This window comes from Plectropomus leopardus, chromosome 4 (assembly GCF_008729295.1).
Source record: "Plectropomus leopardus isolate mb chromosome 4, YSFRI_Pleo_2.0, whole genome shotgun sequence".
Taxonomy (NCBI): Eukaryota; Metazoa; Chordata; class Actinopteri; order Perciformes; family Serranidae; genus Plectropomus; species Plectropomus leopardus.
This window is the reverse complement of record NC_056466.1, coordinates 13,468,661-13,487,313: the sequence shown is the minus strand read 5'-3', so window position 1 is coordinate 13,487,313 and position 18,653 is coordinate 13,468,661. Positions and strand designations below refer to the sequence as shown.

At 38.9% G+C, this 18,653-nt stretch overlaps 1 protein-coding gene across 1 annotated transcript in view; it reads right to left on the bottom strand.

Moving 5' to 3' along the window:
• Positions 1-3,189: 3,189 nt before the first annotated feature.
• rnf24 (ring finger protein 24) overlaps positions 3,190-18,653 on the bottom strand; it is a 33,902-nt gene continuing 18,438 nt past the window's right edge. Inside the window, exons 3-6 of the mRNA XM_042484520.1 lie at positions 14,451-14,493; positions 13,540-13,581; positions 7,974-8,053; positions 3,190-5,938 (exon numbers count right to left, since the gene is read on the bottom strand). Of these exons, the coding sequence (XP_042340454.1) occupies positions 5,797-5,938; positions 7,974-8,053; positions 13,540-13,581; positions 14,451-14,493 (307 nt within the window). The 3' untranslated portion in view covers positions 3,190-5,796. The remainder of the gene's footprint in view (positions 5,939-7,973; positions 8,054-13,539; positions 13,582-14,450; positions 14,494-18,653) is intronic.

Genomic DNA, 18,653 nt, shown 5'->3' with positions numbered 1-18,653 from the left:
TGTTACACGCTTTCATATGGCACAAAGAACACTCATACCTTTCCAAAACTTGGAAATTTTATTTACAGTTCAAGTCAGTCACATGCAACATTTTTTCTTTAAATGAATAAACATGAAATTAGCAAAAACAAGAAAAGAAAAAAAAATGCATATTATTTTCTCCAAAATAGCAATATACAAAAATAGAGCTTACAAATACTGTACAGCAATTGTCTCCAAAAATATTCTGCTGCAGAATTCTTAGTTTTACAAACAATGTCTGTGAGAGTCCACAAACATAATCAGTGTTAACAAAAAGAGGGGTGCAGGGAGGGTGGAGTGAGGGTACCCTGGTAAAGGTGGGAGGGTTTGTTTGGACAAAGAGGGGGGAGTTATTTGTGAGTTGGGAGGGCACTACAGAGGAATAAATAACACACCAAAAAGACAAGAGGAAAGTTCACTTTAATGAGGCAGTGCTAGAGATTAAAAATCCTAAAATGGTTGGCTAAAACCAACCATGGAAATATAATGAAGCCCCTCATCAATGGAGGACTCTAGGACCTCATTTATCTTTTTTATGTATTTTTTAAAAATAAAACAGTAGAGTTTTTATGTCAGAACAGTGTCTGCCATCAAACATCGTGCCCTGAAGGGACCATCACATTAACGTCTATCTGACGCCGTCTTTCTGACGCCATCCTTCTGACGCCATCATTCTGACGCTTTCTACTCTGAGTATCAGTAAATGTTTTGATGCGAAGCGGTGTTCCTGGCTGTCGTATTTCATCTGATTGTGTCTCGTCTATTTATAATGGAGTTTACTCAGAAGCAGCACTGACGCCAGCGGTGATTTCAGAGGCGGGAAGCCATTTATTACTTTATTCATGGCTGGCTCAGTGTTCTTTCTTTTTGGCCATAATGTGACTGAATGAGACTCTCACGCGGTTTCCTCTCTCTTTCTCATCGGCTGGGACGTTGATTCATAACAGTTCATTCTGGGGTTGGCACTTTGTTTTCAGTGGGATCAGGACGGCACACAGGAAGGAAACGGGGAATTTCAGGTGGAAAGGCTAAAAGTGTTTACAATCAAACACAACACTTAAGATGGCCAAATGGCAGGAAGTATTCAGCTGCCATTTAGATTATATGAAGGAGCAATTTTCTGTGCACCTCATGTATAAATACACTACTACTGATACTACTGTCTACATACATTTAACAATGGTGATATCAGTGGCAACTTCACTATGCAAAATAGCATGCTTTCACATTAAATCTCCTCACATCCTCGTCTGTCTCTCGTGAACCTTACATTCTAAGATAAAATTGTTAGCAGGAACGAAGCCTTAAGACTTGTGTTATTCACACTGAGCTACAAAATATGGCGTCTTTCAGGGACAGTGGCAGGAATACTTGCTGATGTTTAGTTTATTCAGTGACTTTGGGGTATAATGGCATGAAGGCGAAGGTTGGCTCTCTTAGGGGATAATTTGTAGTGAGATACAAGTTCAGTGAATCAGTCTTCATAACGGTGTTCACACTAAGAGCGACACAGCAACAGGCTACTGGTCATTTTCAGTGGAAGCAACAAGCTGACACTTGACACTTGTTGCTACAGACGAACATGAAGCGCTATTAATAAAAGCTGATGTGATCTCAACTTTTTTCAGCGCTCCAGTGACGCCTCTAAGCATCAATAAATCATATGTTTTTGTGTTTAGCTGTGGTACTGTGTTATTTGGCTAAATTAGCTTCATGTGTCTTGCAGTTAACACAGAAACACAATAAGGCAATGATATGGGGCTCAGGTAAAGGTGCTCTGTGGCAAGTAACCGAAACACAAGACAGTGATGACGAAAGCTCTTGAACAACACTTCAGCAGTGACTGAGCAATGATGTTGCTGGTAACACGGTTGCATTGTCACTTGTAATGTGAACACAGCATAAGGCTCAAAAAGGTACCAAATACTGTACATCACACACCATACTGAAGCCTATGCTGCTTTTTTTCTTCAACATAAAGCCATTAACTCTTCACTACAAGGCATTTAAAATAATTTTCTTTACACAAAAAGTAGAGTCAAGAGGTTGATATTACCAAATAACACAGCCCTGGTCATTTATTTCGTAATTGTGGCAGTTTTTGTTCAGATATGGCTGAAATGGATAACATGTTTCCTTGAATTTGAATTGCTTTAAGATAGTTTCTCATCAGTGGTGGCATCGTGCTTCACTACTGTTGGACTTCAAGGAGGGCATGAAGTCACCAACTTATATTTTTCATACGGGACACAGAAATCATGCTTTTGCTGTCGTCTAGCAGTTGACATTTTCACCTTGCTGCATGCTCTGACCCTACCACAAAGGTCACTGTGGGGTGTGAGCAGACATCCAGCAGAGATGAAACAGGCAAACCATAGCGGGCAGAGTAACAATGCTTTTCTGCCATAAAAGGGGAAACACTGTCACTTTTTGAACCATCAATGTGTTGGGAACTTGTGAAACTGTCTGTTACAGCGTTTAGTGTTAGAGAAAAAAGTCTGCTTGGGAACTTTGTTTTGGCGTGCTTCTAAACAAATCTGAATTGATTCAATAAGCCAGTTTAGTTTGTTATTTGTCCAAAAGTAATGTTAATAAACCTTTATCAACATGTACACAAACCTTTTATAGCACCAGGACACATTATAACAGTAGATCTAAATGTTGTTGAATGTCTTTCATTCTGTTCATTTTCTATAGTAGGACTACTCTTTTGTTTACGTTTGGATCACGGATTGTGTCTACGTATAATGAGAATGTATGATTGTCGTTTGACCATACATATCACAGGTAGCAAGACAATCTCCAACCTATCTTAGGTCCATCACTCTGACACACAGCCTTTTTTTGCTATCCTTTTAGATCAGCACATTTACCCACAAGCCATTTACCAAATGCAGCTCACAAGGGATGAGGACAAAAAAAAAAAACACAAAAGCTGGCAGGGGCTTAGAGTTACTGTATGTGTGGCACAAAACAAAAAGCACTCTGTACCGTACAGAAAGAGGGAGAGAGGCGAAAGCACCAGAATACTGCAGCCTGAAGAGCAGAACTACCTTTTATGCATGTGTGTGTGCATGAATGAAAATGCTGCTTCATTACAACCTGCTGACCACTGACTCTCTGGCAGCCCAGGCACAGTGTGTGTGTGTGTGCGTGCGTGCGTGCGTGTGTGTGTGCGCTCGTGCGGGGGGGGCAGCTGTGTGCATGTGTGTTTTATAAAGTAGTATATATCGACAGATATGCTGATGATCTGCTGAGGGAAGTAATTCTGATGCAGGTGTCAGTCCACTAACTTGTTCACTTTATGCAGCTGTACCAAGAAATTATAATAAATTAAAAAAAATAAATACAAATTATCTATTGGGATAGATGCAAAAATAACTGCAACTGTGTACGCAGCATATTTTAAGTCAGAGCTGAGCAGCAAAGGAGGCAAAAGCCTGCTTCATTCTGGTCTCTTCCTGAAATGAATTAGCGATTTGTTTTCTAACAGCATATGTGATTCTAGTTTGAGAAAACATGACTGTTAGAAATTTGTTGAAGGGATGCACGATATGAATTTGTTTTTCAGCCAATACCAATAACTGTTTATTACCTGCTTCTCATGGCCAATACTGATAAGATAACTGATTATTTCACTTTTTTGTATTTTAAAAAGTAGTTTATAACTTGCTGTTCAAGCACAATGAGAAAGAGAGCTGGATACAGTATTGGACCGTGGGTCCCCATTCATTCCTCTAAGAGTTGCTCAGTGGAGTATGAAGCCAAAATGGTTAAAACTGCAATGTATAAAATTACCTGAATCATCTGGGGATGATCAGCACTACCTTCTACACTGTGTGGTCCATAGAGTAAGCGCACTAGCAACGCGTGGACATGTGCGACCAAGCGGTTATCTTCCATTTTAGCGCAACGCTAACTTGAATGGGGATAAAATTATTTAATCTTGCCGTTCTTGTAGACCAGGTTCCCAACTGATGGGTCGCAGGCCCATTCTGAATAGACCACAAAATGACCCATGAATGTGTCAAATCTGCAAAAAAAATTCGGCACAGAGCTCTTATTTTGAAGTGTCCACTGACTTAGATGTGTCTCTTTCGCCATGTAAGTCAATGGGTAAATGCCTTTTTGGGCCGCGGGGCATCACTTGATGGTGTAGTTACACTCTTTGGCCACTATGAAAATGGGCTTCAAAGCCTGGTGCACTTTCTGGGCGCCTGGGAGTCAGGCGGCCTGTGATCAGACCCTCTGTGCAATTGGGTTGTTTTCCTCGGAAACTGTGAAAGATGTCCAGCAAAGAAATGTTTGGCTCTCTTGTCAACGTACTGTGCTTCTTCTTCTCTGTGTTTACTGGCCGCTTGCAAATCAACTTTAAAGTTGTGCCACCACCTACTGTAACAGGGTGTGTTGATGCTGCCCTTGAAAACAGTCTGTCTTTAATATAAAAATATAAATTTCCCATTATCGGCTGATAATTGACAAGCCCGATGTATACATATCGTGCATCCCTAATTTGTTGTTTTGTGGCGTGTTTCAGTCTCAATCCGAAGCAGTCCACTGTAACAATTACACAGCTCAGCTTCAACAAAATCAAATGAAGCAGCAGCAGCAGAGCAAAGTAAAACTGGAACATTTATATGTAACATGTTATAGTCTTTTGTTTAATATTGCCTCCTTACTGGTGTTTGTTCTGTAAAAGTGTTTTAAAAATAAAGCACCATGTTTTACAGACTAATACTGGTTTAGATAATCACAGTCATTATTTTGATTTTGTTTTCTGTTTTTTTTGTGAGTAATGCCTTGGGTGTCTGAATATAGGCTGTGCTTGCCTGACAGGGTTCGTATATGGAGGATTGTACCCAGTAAATTCCTTTAATGAGAGTATAATTTGTTCACTGAATCACCTTCCTGTATTGACACAATAATAAAAATAATAATCATAACAACTGTCGCATTGTGATGAATAACAAACAGGCGATGAGAGCACGAAGTCTATAGGCTTAGTGTGAAAAATGGTGGGTTTCAACACATTCAAACCTTTCACATTTAGTCAGACATAAAGTCTCAAGGTTGCTTTGAGCTTAATTTTTTGATTGTGTGTGTGTATGTGTATGTGTGTGTGCAATTACCTGACATCTATCTGCCGACACAGGTTTTGTTGTCCCTTTGAGATATTTTTTTGTTTGTTTAAAAATCAAAATTTACCAACTGCAAATGAAAACCCATGTGGCTTTGTACTGAACACAGAAATTATAGTTAATACTAAAATATAAAACATAACCTTGCTACTAGCATCACAAGCAATTAAGGTTTGCCTTCTCGTAAAGTGCTTGTTAATATTTTTTAACAATTTATATTTTAGTGTATTGTAGTTCTTGGCTTTTGTGTTGTTGTTTTCCTCCTGGTAATTCTCTTTAGCTGGTGTCCCCAGAAAAGTGCTTTGGTTGAGAAAAAGTTATCGATCACGTCTCGGCCAAGAAGGAAACTTCTAGATCATCTCTTCTTCATTGTCCGTGAAAAGAAAAAAAACATGAACGCAGTTGATTATCAGTCAGAACTGATAACAGGAAATCCTTTTGTGAACCAATGCAAGGATACAAGAGGTGACGATGGCTGCAGAGTCACAGGTTTTGTGACAGTCTGCGCATGAACTCCAGTTTCTCCGCTCTGTCCACAGACCCATAGCAAAGGTGTACCTGTACAGGTGAGTGTATGAGTGATGGGATGTGTGTTTGTGTGTGTCTGTAGTGTACTATGAGAGAGGGTCTGAGTCTGCTACACCAGGTTCTCAATGCCGGGTAGAGGCTGCTGTATTGGGACAGGGGGCTCCGTGCTGCCGGCCTGCTGGGCGAGCTGCAAGACGGGCATGTTGCACAGCGGGCACACCTTCCTCACCTCCAACCACTTAATGAGGCACCTGGAGGAAAGAAGAGCAGTCAGCATATAGTTATACAGTTTACATTGCTACTGTTAATGCCTTTTCATCCTCTGTTTGAATTGTTGTTTTTCTTTCTTTCTTTCTTTCATCTGTTACCTGCCAAGGGACTACAGATGTAAATTAGTGGTCCTGCTAACTCTGGCATATTTACATTTGTATTTAATACTGATGGTCATTAATATGCTATGTCCATTTTAAATAAACATTAAATAAATAATTAAATAAAGCGAGACAGACAGAGATATGTGAAGGGGTACAGAAATATAAACTTTGGTTAGCTTGACTCACAAATTTTATTCAAAGTTTTAGCCTTTATATTCACAATCTTCACCTTTTAATGGATCAACACTTGCTCAAGAGCTTGGTAGGCTTGTGCTTCAAGGCTGAGAGGGAATATTTTGCAATGATACAACATATGAGGGCAAAGTCACAGGAGCGAGTGGCCATCGCCTGCTGAGGCAATATTCAAGCTAAAAATGAGCAGTGCCAGCTGTGACGCACACTGGACCTGCAAAAATGTTTGGATTTAGAGAGAAATGGTACAAAGGAACAAAAGCATTTAGGAGACACCAAAAAAAAAAAAACACTGCTGAGAAACACTGCTGTAAATATATTGAAGCAGTCAGTATATTATATATAATGTTTGGACCTTGAACTAATGACTTATATTATAATACTATTTTGTCAATCACTAGCTCATTTTACACTGCCTGTTTAAGACGGGAATTTCGTGCTGTTATTCCACCTCAGTAAAAAGGTACAATATCAGAACAGGGGACAGAGTTGTCTGTCTCTCCTTTAAGCTGGCAGCGGAGGTAGTAACAGCCCAGAATGGACGTCTGAGTAAAAGGGACAGCCGGCAGGACGGGATGGGGTGTGATGTTTTGACGACGTGTTATGTGTGCCACTCATGGCCAAGCAAAATAAAAAGCAGGTGATAGCAGTTAGCAGATAGAAGAAGAACAGCAGCCAAAAATGTCCCTAAATTGGGGTCCGCAAGCTCCTTGCCCTCCAAGGAGAGGACGCCGGTTGACTGTTGCAACTGTTGTTGCCATGATATGCCATTGTTATTGTTTATAAAGAGCTGCCAACATGTCACACTAGAATCTGACACTGTTGTGTTTAAGTCATGCTCGTCACACCTCTTTTGCTGAGACTGTCAAGCATCTGATTAAATGAACCCAGCCAACGTGTTTAACATTTTTTTGTGAGGATTTGCACCCTTAGTCTGTTTTATATAATTTTTAACTGAACATCTTTGGGATTTGAACTGCTGACGAGACAAAAAAGCTGTTTGAAGATCGTCATGGTCTCTGAGGAATTTTAATGGGTGTTTTTAAAAATGTTGTGACAGAGTGAATGATTGATACAGCAACTGAAAAAAGATAGAAGAATTAATCAATAATAAGAAGATAGCATGCTCTTTACCACTGCGTGTTTTGGTAATGGTCTGCTTGGAATGTGTTTTCTCTGCTGAACAGCATGGCTTTACTTGCACACACACTAAACGGACTGTTTATACAGTGGATTCAGTGAGTGGTGACCACTCTTGCTGCAACTGGGGGGAAAATCTAGGCCAAGGGAGGTGTCGTGCTGATATAAACAACTCAGTTGAAATGGTCAGGGCACGGGGGGGAGGTGTGTGGGATAAAGTTGGCTCAAGCAATCCATCATGTCCTGTGTGGTTCTGCACTTTATACACACTCGGCTTTAGTTTCATGTACAAAACCATATACTTATTAACTTTTTTTTCTCTCGTAGTCAACGTGTTATCCATCAATGCAGTGACATGGCAATAACTTCGCTCTGGTCTCTGAAAATTTCTCTTCTTTTTAAAATGTTTCTTTTTAAACATATACTCACTCATTGTGTCACACTTAATATGCCTAAAAGCAGGTGCAGATGCATGAAAATGTACTACTTTGTTAACAAAAATCTGCACTGATCCACATGCCCTTGACTGTGTGTTTGCGCTTGTGTGTGTCCATGAATGTCAACAAAACCTCATACTTACTTTCTATGAAAGGCATGTTTGCACGGACAAATCCCCAGCTCGTCCTTCTGTTTGAACTCCTCCAAGCACACCGCACAAATCTGAAAGGGAGAGGGGGAGTTAAGAGATATTTTCTGCGGAGGGCAATGAAAATTTGGAATTTGTTGGTTGTTCTCTGGTGTTTCGTTCTTTCAGGCTTAATTTGAACGCTATGTTGGTAGATTGGAAAGAGTCTATCCAAACAACCAAGGTCAAACACCCATGGAAAAAAACAACTGCGGCCAACATCTGCAAAAAATTGACACAAACAACAGAGCAGTAACTGACCAACTGTGTTCTCTTATATAACTCTGACTTCACACACACTGGGGACTTGTTCAGTTAGAAAGATTTAAAAGATTTGAAAGATAGCCACAGCCGTGAAAGTAGTCACATCACAGCAGACAGACAATTAGTGTATATTAAAACCTATACAATAAAGAAAAACACACGTTTTTAATGGCTGTCCAGCTCATGACATTCTAGCTGATTAGATGAGTTTATGATCTCAGTGCTGTTAGCTTCTGTCATTATAGATAAAACAGGTTTATAGTGGTGGCAACTAATACAATCTCTGCTAATGACCATAGGACAGGTCTGAAATAAATTAAATGAATATAGGCGACTGGCAAACTAATAGCTGCAAAGAAGTGGGAGTTTTAAATTGTGATAAAATGGGAAAAAAACTGCAATATATGAATAAAGTCCAGCATTCCCATCACAAACATTCTTCCAATAAGTGGGTAACATTTCCATAAAAAAGGGTTCTAATTTGGCACACTGTTTTTTGGCACTCTAACCCTGAAACTATTACTCCTTTAGCCACACAGATTCTCTTTTTCTCCGCTCTGCTTTATAGGGGTGGATGGACAAGGACGGATGAAAAGAACAGCATGGGGGCTCTTAGCTTTCTCTCCTGATGATTTTTGGACACAGAACAATCCTCTGTTAAAATGTCTGCTTTACTCTCTTTATTTTTGAATAGATCAATGTTTTTGTTTCTTTCACTGCCTTGTCTATGGTGTCACACTCACAGCTGGGATCTGGCAACTTTCACCAACTTTTGACAGAATCCCTTTCTCCCCATTAACCGAACAAACCCTGTGAGTTTGGTGAGCTTGGTTACAAATCCCATGCAAAACACACGGATTTAATTTTGTGGAAAAACTTTACAAGATCATGGATTTAATGAGAGGGGGGAAATATGTGGTACAAATGACTTACTTAACAAATGTTGTGCAAATATATGGTACAAAAAAATGTTCAGTTTACAAAAAAGCTTGGTCCAAGAGAACCAAGCAACACGAGTTAGTGAAAAGAGAAGAGCCAAGGCAGAATAATCCTCAAAAGCCATTTGTGACCAGAATAGGCACCAGTTCACCTAAGTGGGTATTCAGACCAACCCCCTACTTCTTTCTGAATCTCTTGTGACAATAACATGTTGCCATGTTTTTTTAAATCTTTGGCATCACCTCTGCAGATCTGCACCTACTTTCTTCCATTTTTGTCTCTCTAAAAACTCATTAAAACTGTGTAATGGTGTATAAATGTATCTGCAAAAAGTGGTCAATAATTTGCACTTGCCATAAAAAAGCATTTAAATCCCAGTGACACCTTACACAATGCTCTACACAGAAAATAATATTAGTTCTGTTGTCTGTGGTGTTGAAACATGGACACACTATTGACCAAAAAAACCCTTTTAACAACAAAAACAATACTAGTGATAATAAATGCCATACTTGACTACTAAATGCACATGAACAGAATAAAAGCCTTGCAATAAACTCTTCACAAGTCGTTAATCTGAAAATAAAGATATAAAGTACAAGCTAATGTCAATATACACCACACCAGGTATAGGTGACGGCTATTTCCTAACCATATCATGGCACAAATATTAAAAGGCCTTCAGTCTAATCTAGCACTGTAAATATGAAACCAGTTACATTATCAAAATGAAAACAGCAAAGTTTACTCTCTAAAGCCAGATAGGATTACTGTGAGAATAATTTAAAGTAATTACCTCTATGGAAGGAGAAATAAAACAATGGGAGACAATCCTGATGTTAAACTAAGGTGGGAATTTAATGTGGAGGTGTAAAACTCTAATAGTTTCGTGAAACCACAACACTGCAAATCCCACAGCAAAGAAAATCTGAGGCTTATCAGAGAATAATATACCAAGACGACTGTTGCAAACTATAGATACCGCCATCCTTTTACAGAATGTACTGGATACACAAGTCCATGAAAAATAGCTGCACTTTGTCTAAAATGTGCCAAAGACCCTACTGCATTTTGAAAAGTCAGTAAAATGTTTTATCATTATTAACACCTTGTGTCTAACCAGTAAAGTGCCATTCTATGCTTCGTGTATATCCACTAAAATAAGACTGCAAAACTGGTAGAATATATATAGTAAGTGTGATTAATTACAGACTCTTGGGTTTCCTAAGCATATTTATACTGTGATGTATTGTATGAGACTGGTATCAAAGCATAGAAATGGATATAAACTGCTAACAAAGCATTACATGATGGTGGGCACAACATGTGTTACATTTATGTGCTGGCAACATACAAACAATTCCACATTAAAGTCAAGGCAGATCTTCTTTCGTGATGGACACACAAATTCAGTATGAAGCGTAAATAATTCCTTGCATGGTGGGCAGGACGAGTGGTGGATAGGCCAACCAAACCTCAGCTTTGCTGGTCGTTGTGTTGTAGATCATTGTTTGTGTCCCGTGTGAAACCAAAAGTCAGTTTAGTTACATGACTTCACTGACCTTTTTAATTTAATTTAATTTAATTGATTTATTATTGTTATTGCTTATTTTTTGGCTTTGTTGCCTTTATTTGAGATAGGACAGCCAAAGTGTGAAAGACGGAGAGAGAGGAGATGACATGCAGCAAACGGCAGAGGCCGAAATCGAACCCACGGCTACTGCAGTGAGGACATAGCCTCTGTACATGGGGCACCTGCTCTACCAAATGAGCTACTGGGCACCCCGTTTTTATGGACTTAAAGTAACTATGCAAAATACTTTGTGCAGTTACAAGTACTTAATGTAACTATGCAAAGTAAATTTCCGTCACTTGCACCCCGTATGTAGTCACTTTCACTGAAACCAAACTGCTGCCATGACAGACTCTACATTGGAAATGTTTGTTTCCAGCACATTATTTTAACAAAATTTGTGTCGACTGCAATGTACTTCTATGAGTGCTGATTGTATCATTATAACAATATTTAAATTTTTCATCACTCTCTCATTTACTTCTCTGTAGTGTTAAAAGATTTTCAGAGCAACATTGCACTCGGCAGTGTTAAGCTCTCTATTCTCTCTCTACTACAGAAGTTAGTCCCAGCAGCCGATTATATAATGATTTGCTGCCTTAGTAAAACAGACACTAATTACTCACAGATTGTGGGCGCAAAATGAATTCATGCACATCACCAAAAAAGGCTGAGAGAGAGTAAGTTGGTGTTTTTTCATAAGATCAGTGGCATACAGCATTGTAACTTTATACCACATTGTACTACACGAATCCTTACATGAGGGGAACACACAACATATGACACCGTTAAATGGAGAGAGGGCTCATGTTATGCTACAAAAAGGAAAACTGATCAGGTTACACATCAAACAAACTTGAACATGACTTGACCAGTAAACTGATCCCATATTACACCTATATTCTAGATATTCCATCAAAATGCTGAGACTGAATCCGTGCAGCTCAGTCTGTAACCGTGTCTCCAGGGTGACTCTTTGGCGTGGGAGACTTTAAATCTAGGTCATCCACCCAGGCTAGTGTGTATGTGTGTGTATTACTGTCCTTAAACAAATACAGCTTGGTTTTTCTGTCACAGTTTTCACTCACATGACACTTCGAATACTTTCTCTCAGTTTCTAACAACATAAACAATATAAGCCGAGAGCTGATGGGAAATTCCAACGCCGATGATAAGAAGCTGTGTTTAGCCACGTGTCAAAGCACACATGAAGATGCTATTGTTAACATTTCATTTGCACTACAGTGTTAAAGGGATAGTGTTCCTGGCTGGAGTCTACCATTTTTCCACTGCAGATCCAGTCATTCTGTTTTACACACTGGCCGCTGCCTCCAATCTTTCAACCAAGCTGAGCTGACACACAGCATTATGTAATAATGGAAGAACACTCATCACTTAACCATAAGATGTTAGTTTTCACATGACAGTGTGTCAAGACAGATGATATTAAAACCATGTACATGTCCGCCCTCTTGCCAAACTCTAGAAAAAAACCCCCAGAAAATTCTCAAAAACAGAAACACAGACATATAAACCCCAGAGGTATACAGTACAGCTGCACAGATAGCCCAAACATTACCATGTGTCCTGAAATGTTCAGACAGTAGCATATGTCTGCTCCTGATGCACATTACATAACAGGAGTTTGCACCATATTGGAACCTTTTATTGTCCATCTCAAAGCTGAGTATGTTTGTGTCTATAAAGATAGCTTGAATTATTTCTTTGGAGTCCCAGGCCTAATGTTGCATTCACATGCAACAATAATAATTGTATGTATAATATATTACATAAAATTATGACATTTTATGCAATTATTTTAACATGGGACAAACATGGGAAAACTGTTTTTTCTCCCTTTAGTTGTGTGTCAAGTTCGTCGTCACAGACAGGCCAGAAAACAGATTAGTAAACAGGAGAAAGCAACATGGAAGCCAGTGAAAATGTTACAATGGTCACTACTTTTTCATATCTCATAATCTTTCAGTCTCTCTCTCAAACTTTGTACTAAGTAATTTTCAACAATGTTTCAATGCTGCTTTGGTGGAGACGGATGGTATTTTCTGACAGCCTGCCATTGCATTGCACGGCAAAGGGGCTTATAAACCCAGGTGTAAACCCAGGTGTCGTATTTCCATGACTGGCGATCAGAGCCCGGGGTTGAAAATGCCGACCATAATCTTTCCCATTTAATAAAAAAGCATGATGTAAGGGAGTGTTGGTGGGGTTTTGATCCAGTGGAAAGGGAGCTGTGTAGCGTTGGATCGTAAATTCCATCACAAAGGACGGCAAAAAGTTGTAAATATTTTAACTCTGGATAACTTTGCTGTCTACGATAACCGTCACCAGCCTAACCTAACTTTACCGTTCTGCTCTTGACTACTAAAACAATATCTGGTTTGCCATCTACTGTTTGCCTGATAAACGCAGCGTTAGTTCTTTATTTTAGGCGAGTGGAAATCACAGTACTCCATGACACAACCATCTTAACTGCACAACCAAGACGGTCAAAGTCAGAAAGTATGACCTAAGTAATTGGACAACACTGTGACTAAAACATTGTTAAATTTAAGAAGCACATTACTGGTTAGTCCAAATTAGCTGATATGACAGTATGGTGTGTGCTAATCAGGTTACATTACAAATATTCTGTGCAGTTGATAGGCTGAGTTTTTAAAGAGAGCATTTTTTTGGTATTAAAGTGTCATTAACAGATATGACTGAACAAAGATGACAAATGCTTACCTCATGCAAATTTAGCTCTTTGACTTTTTCCTTCTGAATGACCTAAGAGGAATCATAAGAGATAAGAAAAGATAAGTCACTGCTAACAGAAACAAGATTATAAAAAACCAGTTCTTCTGAAAATACAATAAAAGACTTAACATCTGATAATGAGTGTGTGATGAAAAAAAAAAACAATCAGGCTAGATAAGGGGCACAGAGATAAGAAGTACTATAATATAGTTGCTGTTTCACACCAAATGCATTTGCACAAATGTGTGTGTGGGTCAGTGTGGGTGCCTGTTTTATGTGTACTATATGAGCTTGGTAGTCTTATATAACCAACAGGGAAGCTGGACATGTTTATGTTTTTAGTTGGCAGGTAATGAGGAGAAAAACTGCAGAGTAGATGGTCACTATGCCAGTGTGTACATGTGTTTAACTTTAACATGTTTGACTGCTTTTGCATGTTCGTATTATATGACTGAGGGACATGAGTCATGTTTATGCCGTCCATCACTCCTTCTTATGTGCTTTGCAGGCTATACTTTTCTGGAATGCTCGGCCACAGATAACTGAGAACCTGATTTTTCCGGCTGAGCCACTTGCTTCCCTCCAGCTTGAGTGCAATTCAGGATTTTTGGAGTACACTTGTGCTGGCCTAAAACCTGTAAATATTTTCAAATGGGCTAGATCCATTGAGAGCATAACCCTCCAAACACCTGCAGCTGCGACAAGAGTCGGCAAATGAATTTATGCACCAGCTGAACTGACATTTAAGGACCAGAGGGGATCTTCATGATTTTCACCGCTTAAGTACACATACTGACACTTTACTTTTTCTTGGCATGAGATTGTGCATGATTTTAAATTTCTGAATTGTAGCAGCATGTGTGTGTGTGTGTGTGTATGCGCGACACTGGCTCACTTACTTGTTTGTATGCATATAGCTCTTTGTGTGCCTGGTGCCGTAACCTGGGGAGACGTAAGGACAAAACATCTTTTTGATTAGTAAGCAGCCTTCAACTGACTGTGTCAAGTAGAGACCAAGTATTCATACATCCTGGAAAAGGAGAGAAATTTTACAAAAATAGATGAAATTTCCTTATAAATACTTGCCTTCTGACACCAGTCTGTTCTAGTGTATCACTTTGGTTCCAAATAGGCATAAAAGCAATTGTCAATCAAAAGAGAATATAGTAAAAATTTGGCATACATGTCATAGTACCATGGTTTTACCATAGGTTTCAGAACAGATTTTTATCTTGAGATAAAAATGTTCATGTTCTGCATGAGTGTTATGGAGAAGAGGATTTTGCTTCAGGCACATGTCAGGTGAAACCATAATGAGACTGCCGACTGAATAAATATTAATTAGATTAACCAATTACAGGAAGGAGTGAGAAAAGAGCAATAAAACTTCACTGAACTCAGTTAAACATTTGTTTTTCATAGTAATACAAGAGTAGGCCAGGTTACTTATTAGCAGATATACTGAGAGGACCTCAGGCCCTTGTTTCTAGTCAAAGCAAGCACCAGACATAAAGTAAAATATCAACTCACAATGTCCTCCAAAATACATTGGATCAGACATTAAAAGCATTCCTACAGATTGTTTAGACACTCTTGCAAACAGCATGTTAAAAGCAGAGTACCCACAGATACAACCAATGTTTTATGTTTTCATCAAACTCCTGGTGTTACTCTTGATAAACATTGCCCTTGTAAATGAAAAACGAAACAAAGAGAGAACATAAAGAGCACTGGATGAGAAGAGAATCTAGGTACTGAGAATGAGGAGAAAATATGTAGAAAAAAGGCAAAGAAAACAAGAGCAAGAGAGATAGGAGAAATTCGTAGGTTTGTAAGATTTACCTCCATTACAAGTAACCTTAACCTCTCGCAGCAGAGTGAGAGGGATCTGTAAAACAAGCAGCACAGTCTAGGAGAGAAACTGACATTTGGAAAGAGGTCAGCAGGAAAAGGTGCAGAGACTCCCAAGGGTAGGGGGACAACTGGTCATTGGGTGACGCGGCTTGTGGGTGACTGATGGGGGTTGCTCAGTGACCCGTGAGTGGAATGTCAAAGTGGGCAAGGAGAGCAACCAGCTGAAAAATGAAAAACAGGTGTCCAAATTGACCTTGCTCTCAAAGCTATTATTATCATAATTTGTTTGAGGACAACGGGCAACTCAAAATGTAAACTAACAGCCTTCATCATAGTGAAGAATGTACAAATGGTTTTGTCTACTTTGTAGTAAGCCACTTTACTGAAAATTCATGAGCACGACATAAATGTTACCAAACTTACTATTAGAAATGCTTATTATTTTAATTGCACATTCACAAACATTTAGGCCATGCTCGTGAATTCAGCTTCCAAGGTGTCCTGTCTCTTAGGCCTTGTTCAGACTGCCAGCCCAAATCTGTTTGTTGGCATATCCGGATTGATTTTTTTTTTTTAAGTTTGCACTCCAAAAAAAAAAACAACAAAACAAAACAAACAAAAAAAAACACATGAAATGCAGATTTGTTTGCAAATCAGATCCAAAACACATTTGAAAAAAGTGCAAAATGCCATTCAAAAAAGATTTCCACAGATGCGTCTAAGTTTGGCCCACAGACTGTATATAAAGATGGACCACGCGTCTCCACTTCCTCTCATTATGCAAAAATGAAACCAAAATATCCCGGATAAAGCTGCTGCCATCTTGCACTGCTGACTAAGAGCCAGAGTCTGCACAGTAGCAATCTGTGTGGAATTGAAATTCTACTAATACATGCGTCTGATCAATCACAAGCAGTGCTATTGATCATGAGCACACCAAGCAGCTCACACAGCTGTCGACCATGACATGAAAACCCCCATTTTATAGCCTTAAATAAATGATAAAAAACAAACATCCGAAAAATGAACCCTTGAACATACATCAATGTAACAAGACCTGCCTAAAATGACAAAAACATCTTTGGGAAAATTTTACTTGACATGAACTTTGATATTTTAGTTTGACTCATGTCCTGGCCACCAACGGGGAGGGGCGGGGTTTTTGTGATTGAAACATTTTTGCTTCACTTTTGGGGAGCTGTCATGTCGTCCATTTTTGTTATACAGTCTATGTTTTGGAAAGTCAAAATGAGATTTCAAAGTGTCACACGGCACACGTTTTAGCAGACTGCTATAAAGGACAACATGAAGAAGTACAGTCCATGGAAAAACGCCAAAATAAATAGAAATAATTAAGCGTGACTTTACGGCACATTTTTTTTTTTTGGAAGATGAAATGACGGACCTTCATTTCTCTTGCCTCTGCATTTGAAAGCTGTGTCACCAGCTCACACCTTCGTTGCTGCAAACCCATGCAAATAAGCTGATAATGCCTGGACACACTTGTAAATAACATTACAAACAGTCTTTCATTACGATCTGATTTGACAAATGGATCTGATTTGCCTGCAGTCTGAACACAGCCTTACTTTCAGGAACACCCCAAACTGAAGATATACTTGTCTGTCCTTGTCATGTATACTGCACCGCATATTTCTCATGTGTGTGTGAACTGAAGACTCACTGATAGAGGTGGTTGAGTATTTCTGTGAGAGTTTGCCTTGTGTTAAACTATGTGTGAGTGTTTGTCTTTGTTGGACTAATGACCCGTCACACATCAACTCTAACGTTAATTCCTTGGTCCCATCATCTACTTGTTAATGTAAACAAGAACAATGACATTTGAAAAGGTGGTTTGACAAAGCTGTGTCCAATTTAAAAAAAAAAAAAAGAAATTTGCTTAAAATGTAGCAGTGAGGAGGATTTGAAGTGTGCATTCATCATGCATGATGGTGCATATAATTTTGGGCCAGTCCTTTGGGAGACTGCATCTTTAGACGCCTTTTATGGAGCAAAATCGCTCTTTTTGCCTTTCATGACTAAATCTGGCAATCTTGACATTCAGTATTGAATCATGGTACTGCATCAAAGTCATAACGTGTCTTTTAACAGTTAGAGGAGAAATTGGAGGAAAACAGTAGTCGTTAAACTACTTACCATTTGCCCTGCAAGATAGGATATGGCAGGGTGGCAGGGGTGAATTTTGTTGGGGACTGCTGCTTCTCACTGTCTTAGATAAAAGATGCTGGACATTATTTCTTTTCAAACTGTTGCTGCCAGGAGAAAATTCCTGCAGCAACAGCAGCCATTTGATTAGACCAGTGGGGTTAAAAAGAGGGGCAGGGGAATAACTAGTAACCACCTCCAGACCACTTTATCATCATGGGAAATAATTACTGGATTACTCTCAAGACTAAATGCTTAAAAAGGAGCCTTAACAAGAAGTTAATGTTACAAACAAGAGAAATGAACAAATGCAAATTTAATGACAAGCCACATGTTAATGTCATTAACGTAGGAATATGGTGAGGACATTAAGGAGGTTAAGTGACTCTTTGAAAAAGGGTCGCCAGGTTATAACTAGTTTCTTTGACGCCAAGTGCCATGATCATAATAATGTAGACAAGCAGCTTTGGATCTCAGCATAAAATTACTGTTTTTCTTGTTTTTTCAGATTAAGTCACCAATTGTGTCATAGCTACGTTCTCCAAACTGTGCTGTTGAAACATTTTTGCCTTTTTGTAAAATAACTATTAGCAAGACAGATGCAAAAACACACATTTCTGAAAAGAAATAAAAATAGATTCAACCTCAGCTAAGAGCCATAGAGACAAGTGCCATACAGTTTGTTGAATAGAAACTACATGATTATTAGATATTTAAATTAATTGTTTTGAAAAAAATCAATAATATATCCAGCTCAGGGTGCACACAAGTTTTGCACTGACCTTCACGATTGTGTTTCTTCTTTTCTGGGTTACTAGATTTTAAATTAATAGTATTAAGCCACTGCATTAAGAAACATCCATATATATTAATGTGTCTTGTTTAGGAATAGATTTGAATACAGCTACAGTAAAGTAGTACATGTGGACACTTCTGAACAAATAATTCATGAGCCAATGTGATCTGAAACGTACAATGTCATATGTTGCATAATGTCAGTCAGAGAGAATCAGCATTCAGATCTTACTATCATTTTAAAAGTCTGACATATGTAGAGATACAGACAATTTGCTTATTGGTGC